Here is a 15,604-nt window from a genome sequence, read left to right as displayed (position 1 = left end):
GGGCTCGGTGGGCGCCCAAACACCTATCTTCAACGATGATCACACCCTTCTGGGGGACGACCACCCCATGCACTTCAAGATCCGCCAGGCGATAGCCAATGTAGGGGATTTCTAGGCCATTAGCGCCTTTCAACGTCAGCCAGGGGGCCTCTGTTCCTCGTGTTCCTTCCTGTCCGAATATCTCCTTGGAGAGGCTTTCTGCGAACATCGTTACCTGTGAGCCCGTGTCTACCAGGCACTGAATCCATTTGCCACACACTTTTACTTCTGCCACCGGGCTATGCCCGATCATCTGCTGCCTAGAGCTGTCCCTCCTTCCCGGGTCTTCTCGAGGGGTCCCGGCCACACGACCCACTGTGGCCGGTCGTCCTAAAAACCCCCTTCAGATGCCCTGCGAGGCCCACACTGACGACTGTAATGTCCAGGCTCCCCACAACGATTGCAAATTGGTCGTCCCTGGTCATCCCATTCGAAACGGGGTCGATTATAACGGTTTGGGCGTCCCGGCGGCTCTCGGCTCCTCTCCGAGTATACTCGCTCCCGGGGTGCCGGCCTTGGCTCCTCCCGCGCCCTACCTTGGCGCAGCTCTCCCAGAAGAGTTCTAGATAATTCTGACATCTGCTCCCGGACATCCTTCAACAGTTCGACTTTTAGAGCCTGCTTCCAATCCGTGCGTTCTGGTGGTGGTGGCACACTCTCATTTACCGCTGCACATACTGGGGTCTCACTCACCTCGACCTCGTCGCCCTCCAAGGCTAACGCCTCCTTCCTTAGATCTTCAAATGTGAGGTCGGGGTCTCTGCGAAACTGGACCCTCAAACTCTGTCTCACGGGGCCCTCTTTCATCCCCAGGAGGAATTGGTCGCGCAGCAAAGTCTCGCCATCTCCCAATCCATGGTCGCGGCGGGCCTGTAGCCGGGTGAACTGTTCTCGCAGTCTCAGGGCAAAAGCTCTAATGGGTTGTCGGGGGCCTTGTTTACTGTTGAAGAATTGGGAACGGAGGACAGCTACGGGGGTGTGGTCACCATATTGCTCGGTAAGGAACTGAAATATAGTTTGGGCACTGGCTCGGACAGCTTCAGGGGCGGCCTGTACTTCTCGCCGCGCTTCTCCCTCTAAGGAGTTTAACACGAACTGGAGCCGCTGGGCTACACTAAGGCCTTGCAGATCGGCTAAATACTCCAACTGGGCCTTCCATTCCGTTAGTCGTACTCCCGACTCTATCCCCCCATACTTTTGGACCCAAGGGCTACCCATAAAGACAGGCACCGCACGGGGTTGGGCTGCGGGCCCCGCGTTGTCGGTCATTGGGCTAGTCTGGTTACTCAACTCGAGGTGGGGCCCTGCCGACTACGCCAAAATCTGTCACAAGCCAGGGGCTGGCTGCTACTGGTTAAGCCACGCCCCTTCTAAATTCCCACCTCGAGGAGGTCCCCAAAACCAACCCAATGACCAAACAACAACGAGGAGCAGGTAAGTATAAAAACAATATTCTTTATTTGTTTAAATATTTAAAAGATTTGGGGGATTGGGGAAAGGGAAATTAAAACTAATGTCTGAATCTGTCCTCCAAGGGGCCACGAGCAAGTGAGTGACCGGGGGGTGAAAGTTGCGTCGGGGAACGGGCTCCTGCCTCTGGTTCCCTCTGCCCGTGGCGCGCTCCTCTTCCTTCCTGGAGGCAGAATAAAATCACAATGAATATGGGTATGTACTGTTTCCCGTCCGTGTACCTGCGTGTAGTTCGCGGCACTCCGCCGTCTTCCCACGCAGCTCCTTGGTTGTCGACTCACTCTCCTTTCCTGTTCCTCTTTCTCTCCACAGGCTACCGCTGGGACCCGAAGACACAGTGGATCGTTCTCCCGAGAGTCTCCTCACCTCTCCACCGACTACCGCTGCTGGGTAAGTATGAAGTTTCCTCCTCGACTCGTTACTTTGGTGCTCACACTTGTACTCTCTCTTCTCCCACAGATGACAGCTCGTCGCTGATTACAGCTTCTGATACGTATGTTTCTCCTTCACAACGGGTCTCCTTGGAGCTCACACTGGTTCTCTCTCTCTTCCTCCACAGACAACAGCTGGGACACAAAGGCACAGTGAATCGTTCTCAGTTAGTTCTCTCACCTCTTCGCTGATTACAGCTTCTGGTACGTATGGTTCTCCTTCACAACGGGTCTCCTTGGAGCTCACGCTGGTTCTCTCTCTCTTCCTCCACAGACAACAGCTGGGACACAAAGGCACAGTGAATCGTTCTCAGTTAGTTCTCTCACCTCTTCGCTGATTACAGCTTCTGGTACGTATGGTTCTCCTTCACAACGGGTCTCCTTGGAGCTCACGCTGGTTCTCTCTCTCTTCCTCCACAGACAACAGCTGGGACACAAAGGCACAGTGAATCGTTCTCAGTTAGTTCTCTCACCTCTTCGCTGATTACAGCTTCTGGTACGTATGGTTCTCCTTCACAACGGGTCTCCTTGGAGCTCACGCTGGTTCTCTCTCTCTTCCTCCACAGACAACAGCTGGGACACAAAGGCACAGTGAATCGTTCTCAGTTAGTTCTCTCACCTCTTCGCTGATTACAGCTTCTGGTACGTATGGTTCTCCTTCACAACGGGTCTCCTTGGAGCTCACGCTGGTTCTCTCTCTCTTCCTCCACAGACAACAGCTGGGACACAAAGGCACAGTGAATCGTTCTCAGTTAGTTCTCTCACCTCTTCGCTGATTACAGCTTCTGGTACGTATGGTTCTCCTTCACAACGGGTCTCCTTGGAGCTCACGCTGGTTCTCTCTCTCTTCCTCCACAGACAACAGCTGGGACACAAAGGCACAGTGAATCGTTCTCAGTTAGTTCTCTCACCTCTTCGCTGATTACAGCTTCTGGTACGTATGGTTCTCCTTCACAACGGGTCTCCTTGGAGCTCACGCTGGTTCTCTCTCTCTTCCTCCACAGACAACAGCTGGGACACAAAGGCACAGTGAATCGTTCTCAGTTAGTTCTCTCACCTCTTCGCTGATTACAGCTTCTGGTACGTATGGTTCTCCTTCACAACGGGTCTCCTTGGAGCTCACACTGGTTCTCTCTCTCTTCCTCCACAGACAACAGCTGGGACACAAAGGCACAGTGAATCGTTCTCAGTTAGTTCTCTCACCTCTTCGCTGATTACAGCTTCTGGTACGTATGGTTCTCCTTCACAACGGGTCTCCTTGGAGCTCACACTGGTTCTCTCTCTCTTCCTCCACAGACGACAGCTTTCTTCCCTATTGATGGACAGACTGAACAGGTTATGCTCTACTTCTCGGGGTGGCGGACTTACGATCACGGCTAGGCGTACTGCATCGACCGACAGTGGTTTCCAAGATAGCGCCGGGGACCAAACCCTCTCGGCTGACTCGTTGGTTCCCCAGAGGGGCGGGAGTGTCACGCCGTCACACCGGGTCGAGCGCTGCCCTTTCCTCGACACCCGTTGGCAATCGAACACCGGACCGGGGCGCCCCTTTGTAGAGACCTCGGGGCAGCGGATCTCCTTCGCCTCTGTCTCTGTGATGATAAACGGCACACGGGTAAAGTAGCAATGAAACTGGTAATACTCACACCGCCTGTCGTACAGGTCTTCACCGCCACTCCTAACACAAGTCCGCCAAGCGTCTGGCTACGAAAGTACTTCAGGGACTACTCCGTGGTTTTCTAAGGCTGAAACACACTCACAGCATAATCGTATACAGGTTTATTCTAGGATCCGTTTTCCTCTTCAGCACCCCTAGCGAGTGGCTGGAGGCGGGGTACGTCAGACACGACACAGCAATCTCACTGCAATATACACAGCACCACTTCAAAGTGAAATTTCTACATCCAAGACTCACCCACCACTCTCAGTGCACACAATGGACGCCCGTCTTCCTTCGCCTCGCTCTGGGCAAGAATGTGGAGATGGTAACACGGCCTAGCAGTTGTTTTCCGTCACTGTGGCTGTCTCACACAAAGATCCGGTGGCTCACCCACCACGCTGACTCAGGGGCAGGGCCACCCACTCTTGCTGGAAAGCGCTTAAAAGATATCCAGGTCAAGTACATACAAGTTACACTCAATGAATGAATTCGTTTACTCACGACTGTGGTGCTTCGGTTATCTCACGTTTCCTTAGGTTAACTCCTCCGTATGATACTTCCAGCTACACAGATAACGTTTTCTCCAGTCGTCAATACCACCACTACACAGATGGGTACTCACGATAGCACGTTCCGTCTTCTTTCACTTCATTCCTACAAGGTCAGTCTCCGTTTACTTTCCAACCCGTAAGGTCTTCAATATCTGCATCAGCCGAAATCCCACGATGCACAAAGAGAGAGAGAGCGAGTCCAGTAATCCGACTGGCGTACCCGGTGAGTTTAACTCAGCGCTGCAGCCCACACACCAACACTCGTCCTAACAACAACAACAACTGTGGTTTAAACTGCTCTTAAATATCTGCCTGGGTGTTGCCTTCGTCCAATCACCCGGCGCTCTTGTTAATAACTCACAGCTGTCCGTAGTTTGGCTGATTACAGCCCTCGCGGTGCTACCGGATGTCCGGTGTTTTCTCTTCCCGGCCCGGGCGGAAACATCCGGGCGGAACCAAAACTTTCCAAATTTTTGGTTCCGCCTAAAAGATCGTCACTCCTGTGACATCTACATAACTGTGCTACTTTGAGATGAAAATTAACTAAAATGTACATACTGTTAGTTACCACTTATAGTACATTTGAAACAATAATATCTTTGGGACAAACATGTTCTTCTATTTTTAAATTATGTTAATTTTTAACTACCCACACAGCAAAAGGACTCCGTGGCGGATCAGTCGCGGAGGTTCCGCGGCTTCCGGAACGGACCCGCGAAACGGACCCGTGTCGGCGTCCACTTGCGCGCAGTGACGGATCCGCAATGAAGGCGGATCGCGGACCCGCTGTGGCCTCGGGCTGCATACGCTCCGCATCCGTGGCGCAAATTCATTCATATTTCCGCCGCGGACCCGCAACTGACTCATTTAAAGTCTGAAATAAGCTCCGGGACCGATCCGCAACGGATGCAGACCGGAGCTACTGACTCCGGAGCGGTTCCATTACGAATACGCTCCAAAGCTTATTGCTATCAGGACCGGGTCCGTTTTGGACCCGTTCATCTCACTTTCAAATTCAAAATCCCTTCTTACTGTAGGATAAAATAGGATAAACTAAACTAAAGGATAAAACCAAAACTATCACTAGACCTGGCCACTGCAGCAATATAGAACCTAAAATCTGCATTGTCTTGTATTTTTAACCTAAGAATATTGTAAATAGGTATAACAGAAAAGTTTCACTAAAATATATCAATTTAATGTACAAAATAATTACTACTCAATGGAAATATCAAATTGCCATTTACATTTATGGACAGTTATAGCATAGCCTATTCTGTTTTTGTTTAAAAATATTACTTTTTGTGGTCAAAACCTAATTTAGTGCTTTATAGGCCCAGGTCAATGCAAACATAAAATACTTGATCTATTAGGCTACAACTTCAATGAAATGCTGCACTATGCACAGCTAAAACATCTGACAATGAATAACTGGAGAAAGACAAGTTGTTCAACAAAAATGTTTTTTTATTATTTAATAATTTCTCCCATTACACGTCTCCTTGTTGCCCGATCTGTTGCCAGGTTGAACACAGCACCTGTTATCAAACAGACAGATATTAGCATCCAAAGTCATATGCTTATCATAATAACACCACCGAATGAAGTAAAAGTACAGTTTTTTCACTAGAAATGTACTTGAGTAAATGTATCCTTAAAAATCACTTTAAAAGTACTAGTTACCCAAAACTGTAAATGGAATTCGTTACACGTGCTCTGGTTAAATCACCCTGTTAACAGCCGCTCAAAATAACAGACGAGAAGATTGTCTTTACCAACCACACAGTCGCTTTGACTGACACCTGCATTTAGTCACTGACTGACACCTGCATTCATTTAGTCACTGATTAGGTCACATCTTGCAGTGTGACCGTGAGTCTCCGAGTCAAACAATGAGTAAATTGCCAAAGATTAATTTTCATTATAAAGAAGATGGCAGATACACTACACCAAAATTGCCAACATGTAAACTTAATAATGCACAGCTATGGCTAAACCATTATCCACGAGTGAACATGCTAAAGTTTTCCTAATATCAACGTCATTCCAATAATTAGTATGATTAAAAAACAATGTTTAATGGCACAATTATATCAATAAATCAATACTTTCTCAAAAGAGGGTTCAGCTGAACCGTGTCCCAGCAAGAAAATCTCGATTGACAGGTGTGCATCGTTTAACCGTTCAGTAAAGGTGCGTCCGAGGATCCGACATGGGTCCGTTCAGGATCCGCTGTTTGACAGTAGAATTTACCGCGCTGCCGGAGGCGGAGCTGATCCTCTGTGCGGCTCCAAAACGAATCTGACAGTCACGCGGGTTTGGCGACTTGAACGCGGATCCGCATAGGAGTCTCCTGCTGTGTGGGTACTGTTTTTAAGCAAACCTCGTCTAATGTAATTTTTTTAATAAATAAAAATTAATAAAGTGAGTGAAATACTCTCTTTGTGGTAAAAGGAGCATTTTTAGCATTCACAAACATAAATAAAACTATTACCGTTATTAAAAACAATCAAAATGTATTAAGAAGCATGAGAAAAAGTTGAATGAACACATTTAGTTCGTAGATACTGCACTTTGCTTTTGCAATAGTGTTTTAGTTGTGTAAGGTCTTTCAAAGGCAGAGTGCAGTATCTGCATTTTGGGAGTCAAAGGTCACATCGGTGGTCATGGTTTGTATCTATAAAAAATTTCTTCCTAACAAGGCATTACATGAATGCATTACCACTAATCTACCTACAACATGTTTGGCTGGCTAGTGTAAAAACTTTAAAGCCATTTTTCTCAGTTTCAGTGTTTGTGTAGATACTGCACTTAGGCTTTGGAGGGCAGAGTAGGATCACAAAGTGGCTGTTGAAGGACCAATATCCAAAATAGTGAAAACAAATAACTACAGCATTCTCTATTTTTAACTAACATGTTTTCATAGTAATTCAGCATATGGGCCCTATTTTAACCATCAAAGCACATTGCCTAAAGCGCACGGCACACTGTCTAAATGGGCGTGTCGAATGGCACTTTTAATAATTTGACGATGGGAAAAATGGTTTGTGCGCCGAGCGCACAGTCAAAATGGGTTTTTCATATTCTCGTAATGAGTAATGGGGGTGTTTTGGGTGTAACATGCAATAAACTAATGAGAGTCTTATCTCTCATCCCCTTTAAAAGCCAGTTGCACTGACGTTATGTCTAATCCCTATTGAGATGACAGACTTTGTAAACTGAAAAACTAAGCGGAGAAAGAAGACTACCAGTTTAAGAATAATGTAAAAAAAATGTGTTGTTTTCATTTTTATTGAAATTTTTATTTTTTGGATTAAAACTTTTAAAAGTCGTTTTCTTTCAAGTACAAATAGCAGGCTTTTAATTGGTGTAAATGTATTGATATCCTACATAATCATTGTAATCTCATAAAATAATTTGCAAAAATGCAAGAAAAGGTTTGTATTCTAAAAATACAAACATGAGATAAAAATTTACAAATGTGTGGAGAGCCGAAGCCTTTCAGCATTTGAACAGCGCCATGGGATTTTTAAAAAGCATTACTTAAAATGTTTCTCATCTCACCATATCCACAGATACAGAGTCATCCTATACAATAAATCCGTAGGGTAGCATTTAAAAACATTTAAAAATAGATGCATTTGTTTAAAGCTTTCTAACGTCTCATAATCTGTCCTCATTTATGTCCAAGAGACTCAATAATAATCTTTTACATTTTAATCCTTTATTCTTTCATATTTAAAAGCGTATTTTTGCTGCTGCGCATTATGAATGTGATAAGCAAACCCGCGTTGTTGTCCCGTTTATAGGCATATATTGCTAACACGCTTTTTGTTGGTCAATGGCGCAGTCTATTTTAGTTGCCTCAAAATAACAACGCTCCAACAATGCACCTGAAAACACCTCATTTTCAGACAAGAATGCCCATGGGTGCAAAATTGGGTGCAAATGCATTTGCTATTTAAACAACGTGGCGCTAAACGTGAAAATTATCATTGCGCCGGGTTGAAACTAGCAAAAGACAATTGCGTCGCGCATTGCGCTGCATTGCGCCGGGTGTATGATAGATCCCTATATCTAGTACAGTAGTTCACTTGAGATGACTTGATAATTATAATATGGCTCAGACGGATATAAAATGAGAATAGTTTATCACTAATGGTTTATTATTGTTTCTTCATTTGAACTACAGGACACCATTGAGCTACAGGAACATAATAATAACTTCATGTCATCACAGTTGTAATATTCAGACTCAAAATGTAAGCTCACTTGTCTTAGGACAACTTTACTGGTGACTATGAGAATAAGAGCTGCTGAGGTCAACAACCTTGACCCCTTACAGCTTGCATATCGTCCTAATAGATCATTGGATGATGCAGTGGCCATGGCTTTGCACATCACTCTTCAACACCTGGACCAGAGTGGAACATACGTAAGAATGCTTTTCTTGGACTATAGGTCTGCCTTCAATACGATTTGATCTAGTAAGCTAATTGAGAAGCTGAGATGTGTACTGTAGAATCAACCACTCCCCCTCTTGACTCATGTTGTGGTGACTACAACGCTGCCACATGGTCAAGTTCGAGGGGAGCAATGTGGAGAGACTAAACTTTCAAAGCAGCAGACTCAACGCTAAGGACTTAATGAGCAATCGCACAAATAAATACATTAAAACTAACTTAAAAATGATATAAACAGTGTGTTTCATGTTTTTCAGGTTGATCTTTAGTTTACAGGTACAGTACAGAAACTGAAGTAGTTAAAGTGCACAGATCCAATATAGCCTACTATTACACACACATTTGATTTCTCAATTGCTTATGACGACATTTTGAAATATTTTTGTGCGCTGTCTTTATTGTTTTTGCACGTTGTTTGAGGTGCACACAAACCTTATAAAACAAAAGTGTTGGGATTTGTTTCGCATTTTCTGTCATTCTGTCAGCTGGCCTGAGCATTGTGCTATGCTTATTAAGTTAGTTTTTCGTATGTTATATAAACATTGTTTATTGAATCACACTCTAATACATGACTGTTTGGCTTTTAACTTAATGCTTAAGATTAGGCATAACTTTCTGGTCCAAATTGAGCTATTTCTGTTGCTCACATTTGGATTGAACAATATATATGTTTTTTGGTATATACAGTATTAAAGCAATAAGCCCCGCGAAGCAGTGGGTTGCCAGGCAATTTTATAACAGCTAAGGGGCGTTGTTAGGCACGACGCGAAGCGCCCCCTTAGCTGTTTTTAAATGCACTGTAACACCACTGCTTCGCGGGGATTATTGCGTTTATAATACGGTTACTTCATATGCATAGCAGGGTTTCATAAAATGTCTCGAATGACTCGAATTTCACGCGTGAGTGAACTCAAATGTTCAAGCGTCCAACTATGCGCGAATAGCATGTTTTTGCCCCCCTCTACCGCGGCTGGTGGGAATGCACCATTACAGTTTGCCTATCGTCCTAATAGATCAGTGGATGATGCAGTGGCCATGGCTTTGCACATCACTCTTCAACACCTGGACCAGAGTGGAAGATACATAAGAATGCTTTTCTTGGACTATAGTTCTGCCTTCAATACGATTCGGCCTAGTAAACTAACTGAGAAGCTGGTCGACCTCTGGGTTTCAACCACCACCTGTCTGGATTTTCTTATTGACAGACCACAAAAAGTGAGGATGGGGTAACATCTCAACTAAACTCACTTTAAGCATGGGAACACCTCAGGGTTGCTGTCTCAGTCCAAAACTCTTCACTCTCTACACACATGATTATGCTACCAACCAGAATAACACCGCGATTATTAAATATGCTGATGACACAACTGTCTTGGGCCTGATCAAAGGTGGGGATGAGACTGGTTACAGGGAGCCGGTTGACAAAATTCTGGCTTATGGTGATGATAATTATCTCATTTTAAATGTAGATAAAACAAAAGATCCTTGAGAATGATGCCACGGAAATTTGTAAGAGCAGGATGGCTCTTAAGGTAACTGAATACATGTGAATATTAAATGAAGGGTTTGTCAAAGTTCCCATTATAACATTTCCTATTATAACATATAGCATGATAATTCGATCATAGTGGTGCAGTGGTCAAGTCATTTGAGGCTATATCTCAACATTGCTTAATCATATGTATATCAAATTTGGTGGGTGTCATCACAATCATGACCCGAGGCACCATCTATTGTTTTGGTGCAGCGCCACCAAGTGGTCTCAAGACTTGAAAAATTGCTATTTTTTCCTTAATCTACTAAAATCAAGTCATTACTGATACTTCATTCTGTGCCCTTTTTGGCTTGACCCCGGCATCGGTGCTTGCAGCTATATTTGGTGATAATGTTTTGTACGATTCCAAAACACAATAAATCCATTTTAACTAATTGCACGTGTGTCTGAGTGTGGTGTATGAATTTAGAAGTTTAACTCAACAGTTTTTTGAAAGAATTCAAAGGTACCTAAGTCCTGTGGGGTAACACAGATCAAGACAATATATTAGGCCAAACAAGGAAATGCACACATTGGTGAGACTGGACAATCCTGACAGAACCTGAACACAATCCAGGACAAATTAAAGAGATTAAAGTTACATAAAAATTAAATCAGTTATATAAGATACACATATAACTTTGGGGTAGCACTAATAGCCTGAAATGAATGCTGCTTATTGATTCTATTGCTTTTCTAAGGGCAGTAAATATGGTTTTTGATTAGCTGCAGGGAAGCCACTGCAACCTCAATGTTACCACTGTCTCACCATAACAACCATAGTTTAACCATGATACGATAATCAATCCTGCAAAAACAATACTTTCTCTTTGCAATTTCATACATTATAATAGTGACCATCTCCACTGTGAGACATTATCAAATCATATTAGATGATAACATTGCTAACATTAGATAAATATACTACATTATTTTGTCGCCAGGATGATGAAAACAAATAAGAGGTTGTAACATTTGTTTTTAAAATGCCAATACAAAACATACTTGCCGCTTTCTGTCTAATAATGATATTTTAATGTCCATTCTTTCTTTAACACGCGACATTTGCTCATTTCCCTCAACAGTTAGCTGACTCACGCCATCTATTGGATTTCATTTTGTACTGCAACTATTTAGTGTAAGACCAAATGCAGCTATATTTACTACATTTTAAATTACATGAATGTTATGTACATATATGTGTAACTTACGTGTTTGAGCGGGTCTGTGATCGCAAAAGGTCCTAACCATATAGAATTTGTTGACGACTGATTTGGTACAAAATATCAGGTCCGGGATGTTAGTCAGATCACTTAGGTCATCATTTACGGTTGATATGGAGTTGTAACACACCAAAACCGATCATTCAGGGATAATCTTTATTTGTCCTTTATATTTACACAAACGGCAATGCTAGTTATCGTTTTATCGTTAACTTATAAATTTAAGTTTTGCACATTACTTAACATACTGAGCTTTTGGATTACTTATAAAAATTAGTTAACATAAGCAATTTTGAGCAAAGTCAGGAATCACATGATGCAGATCGGGAGCTCGCGCAGCAGCCATTTAAATGGTGGTTTTAAGACCTCTTCAGGAATCAAGGTAAGTAAAATGACTTTATACATTTAAATGTTATATGACTAAAGCCCTATTCGGACGGGATTAGTTTTACAGGGGGACCTCTGAGAAAATCGTGCTTCTCAGAGGTCCTCTGTGTTTTTAATCCCGTCCGAATCGGCCATGTCTGTGTTTTTCTCTGACGACCTCCGTAAGAATTCCAGAGCAATTTACCTACTGTTTTTTGCCGAACTCAGAGGTCCTCTGAGAAATTTAATCCCGTCCGGATAGAAATGTCTGTGTTTGCCCGCAATATCTTTTGAAAACGCGGTTCATTTCGTGTTTTGGCCAACGTGATCTGCCGTAAGGTCTTACTAATGCGCGTATATTGTATTTCCTGAGTCCTCTTCATTCAGATATGGATGTTTTTTCGCATTCGGCAAAATAAAATAATTAAATCAAGACGAGCTGAATATCAAACACTGTTAAGACTGGCCACTGGATATATCATTAACGTTATAAGAAACTCCATTCAAAGTTGTTCAACTCCGGAATGGTAATGTTAATTAATAAAGATAATAAATTGTTATTAATCATTATTTCTTCATTTCTTTGGCTTTATTATAAGCAGACAGTTATATAAAACACGTAGGCTAACGTAACTTTAGTAGGATTTGTATATTTTATTTTGATTTGTTAAATGCCACCAAAATAAATTAAAATGTGCAAGTCAACAATCCAATGTTTACACACTTACTGTTATGATGGTGGTGTAGGATGAACCCAAGTGCAGACAGCTGGTAACTTAAAGACCTTTATTATATGTAACAAAACAGAAAACAAAACCCACGAGGGGGCAAAACAACATAAACAAGATACTAAAACAGATGGAGTGGACACTAACCAGAACAAGATACAAATCTACACTGAAACACTAAACAGGATGACACTTAACAATAAACTAGACTAAACACTTGATATAGATAACACTAGACTTGACTTGACAGCAGAACACAGTACTCACAGGTATGGTAACAATGCACAAGCACAGGACAACAAACACAAGGATCTTAAATAGAGGACAACTAATGAGGGCAACAGGTGACAGGAATTAAACAATAATGAGGAGGATGACAAGGGAGCGGGGTAAAAGAGACAAGACACTGGGAACACGTGGTCCAGTAAATCAATACTAAGACCACGTGAACCCACACAAAACATGGGTCTGTCATGGTTCTGCCACAAGACTAGATTAAACAAAGGACAAGATGGCAGAACCATGACAGAATCCCCCCCTAAAGGAGCGGCTTCCAGACGCTCCCCAGGGGAACACTAGACATGGGACAAGATAGACTGACAGATAGACAGACACCAAGAAAACATGACAAATAACATCAATGGGAGACAAGAATACAATACAAGAGGGTTGGGGTGACATAATAAAAACAATAAACAAGGGAGGGGGGGCGGAGGCAAAACAGTGTTCACAAAAGGAAGTCCAGGTAGGGTGGAGCTGGGTGGGCAAGGGGTCTTGGGTTCAGGGGTGGTGGAGGTCTTAGGACGAGGAGTCCGGGCAGGCTTGGTGGGAAGCTTGGAGGCAACAGGCTTGGTTGGGGATGCAGGCTGGGAAACGGGAACAAAAGGAGGCAAGGTAGGGTTCCAGGGTGTGGTAGGGGTAGACAAGGGAGCAGATGGGGGCGAGCCAGGACTCACAGGGTAGGGGAGAGAGTTCAGGGAGGACATGGAGACAGTAACAGGGGAACAGGCAGACAAACTGGATGACAGTGCCGGGGAGAAAGCAACTGAAGAAGCCGGAGAGACAGGGGGCGCTGCGTCCGGCAGCGGAGACGAGACAGGAACAGAGACAGGGGGCGCTGCGTCCGGCAGCGGAGACGAGACAGGAACAGAGACAGGGGGCGCTGCGTCCGGCAGCGGAGACGAGACAGAGACAGTGACAGGGGGCGCTGCGTCCGGCAGCGGAGACGAGACGGGGACCGTGACAGTGACAGGGGGCGCTGCGTCCGGCAGCGGAGACGAGACGGGGACCGTGACAGTGACAGGGGGCGCTGCGTCCGGCAGCGCAGACGAGACCGGGACCGTGACAGTGACAGGGGGCGCTGCGTCCGGCAGCGCAGACGAGACGGGGACCGTGACAGGGGGCGCTGCGTCCGGCAGCGCGGACGAGACGGGGACCGTGACAGGGGGCGCTGCGTCCGGCAGCGCGGACGAGACGGGGACCGTGACAGGGGGCGCTGCGACGGGCTGCGCAGACGGCAGGGGCTGCAGCGGTGGCTGCGCAGACGGCAGGGGCTGCAGCGGTGGCTGCGCAGACGGCAGGGGCTGCAGCGGTGGCTGCGCAGACGGCAGGGGCTGCAGCGGTGGCTGCGCAGACGGCAGGGGCTGCAGCGGTGGCTGCGCAGACGGCAGGGGCTGCAGCGGTGGCTGCGCAGACGGCATGGGCTGCAGCGGTGGCTGCGCAGACGGCAGGGGCTGCAGCGGTGGCTGCGCAGACGGCAGGGGCTGCAGCGGTGGCTGCGCAGACTGCAGGGGCTGCAGCGGTGGCTGCGCAAGCTGAGGGTCCACAACCCCTCTCCTCCTCCTCTTCTTGCGCGGACGTGGCGCAGATGCTGTGGCAGGTGAGGTGAGGACAGTGGTGGGGGCAGCCGGCTCCGAAGAGGACCCCTCGGACGGCGACTCCCATGATACCCTTCGCTGTCGCTTTCCTCCGAGGTCAGGTGGCTGAACAGAGGTGGCAGGAACTGGAGTGGTGATCGCTGGGTCCTCCAGCGCCAGCACGCCAATGGTGAGACCCTCTGGTATAGGAGGCAGTGGGGCAGGTGGAGGTGCGGCCCTAGCTGAGGCCCTGGGCTCTGGCCGATTACTAATATAACGCACCAAGTCCTCGAAGCCCAGGTACCTCAGCATCCTCATCTCGCCGGAGTTGAGAGGCTCATTAAGGCAACGACTGAAAATTACCTTCAACTCGTCCTCAGAAAAATTGGTGTCTCTAGCTGCTCGCACAAAGTCCACCGCAAAGGGAAAGACCTCCGCCTCCTTCTGGTGGAGGCCAAAAAGACGATGGGCTTGGCGAGCTCGCTCCGCCGGGTCCACTCTGTCTGCTGGGTTCGTTTCTGGCTTGTGCATTCTGTTATGATGGTGGTGTAGGATGAACCCAAGTGCAGACAGCTGGTAACTTAAAGACCTTTATTATATGTAACAAAACAGAAAACAAAACCCACGAGGGGGCAAAACAACATAAACAAGATACTAAAACAGATGGAGTGGACACTAACCAGAACAAGATACAAATCTACACTGAAACACTAAACAGGATGACACTTAACAATAAACTAGACTAAACACTTGATATAGATAACACTAGACTTGACTTGACAGCAGAACACAGTACTCACAGGTATGGTAACAATGCACAAGCACAGGACAACAAACACAAGGATCTTAAATAGAGGACAACTAATGAGGGCAACAGGTGACAGGAATTAAACAATAATGAGGAGGATGACAAGGGAGCGGGGTAAAAGAGACAAGACACTGGGAACACGTGGTCCAGTAAATCAATACTAAGACCACGTGAACCCACACAAAACATGGGTCTGTCATGGTTCTGCCACAAGACTAGATTAAACAAAGGACAAGATGGCAGAACCATGACACTTACTGTATAAGCATGACAAATTGACCAATTAAATAGTGTGAATATTTTCTACCAGAAGACATGCCCTTTACGATTGGTACAATGGTAAGGGAGGGCGGGTTTAATGTCAATTCTTGACAAAATTAAGAAAAAAACGTAGCTAGACCGCAAAACCAGAAAACATAATGGATTGACGCATTCCTACTTGATACATTAAGCGAAAGCAAAAAAGGAGAAAGAC

At 45.5% G+C, this 15,604-nt stretch overlaps 1 protein-coding gene across 1 annotated transcript; it reads right to left on the bottom strand.

The window, feature by feature from the left end:
• Nucleotides 1-5,641: 5,641 nt before the first annotated feature.
• On the bottom strand, nt 5,642-15,379 carry LOC141281894 (uncharacterized). The gene is made up of 3 exons (XM_073813743.1): nt 13,891-15,379; nt 13,197-13,482; nt 5,642-5,689 (listed from the first exon to the last, which is right to left on the bottom strand). The coding sequence occupies exons 1-3, from the start codon at nt 14,850-14,852 to the stop codon at nt 5,642-5,644; spliced, it is 1,296 nt and encodes a 431-aa protein (XP_073669844.1). The 5' UTR covers nt 14,853-15,379.
• Nucleotides 15,380-15,604: the final 225 nt, after the last annotated feature.

The sequence above is a fragment of the Paramisgurnus dabryanus genome, chromosome 3, assembly GCF_030506205.2.
Source record: "Paramisgurnus dabryanus chromosome 3, PD_genome_1.1, whole genome shotgun sequence".
NCBI classification, from domain to species: domain Eukaryota; kingdom Metazoa; phylum Chordata; class Actinopteri; order Cypriniformes; family Cobitidae; genus Paramisgurnus; species Paramisgurnus dabryanus.
This window is presented reverse-complemented; position numbering and strand designations above follow the sequence as displayed.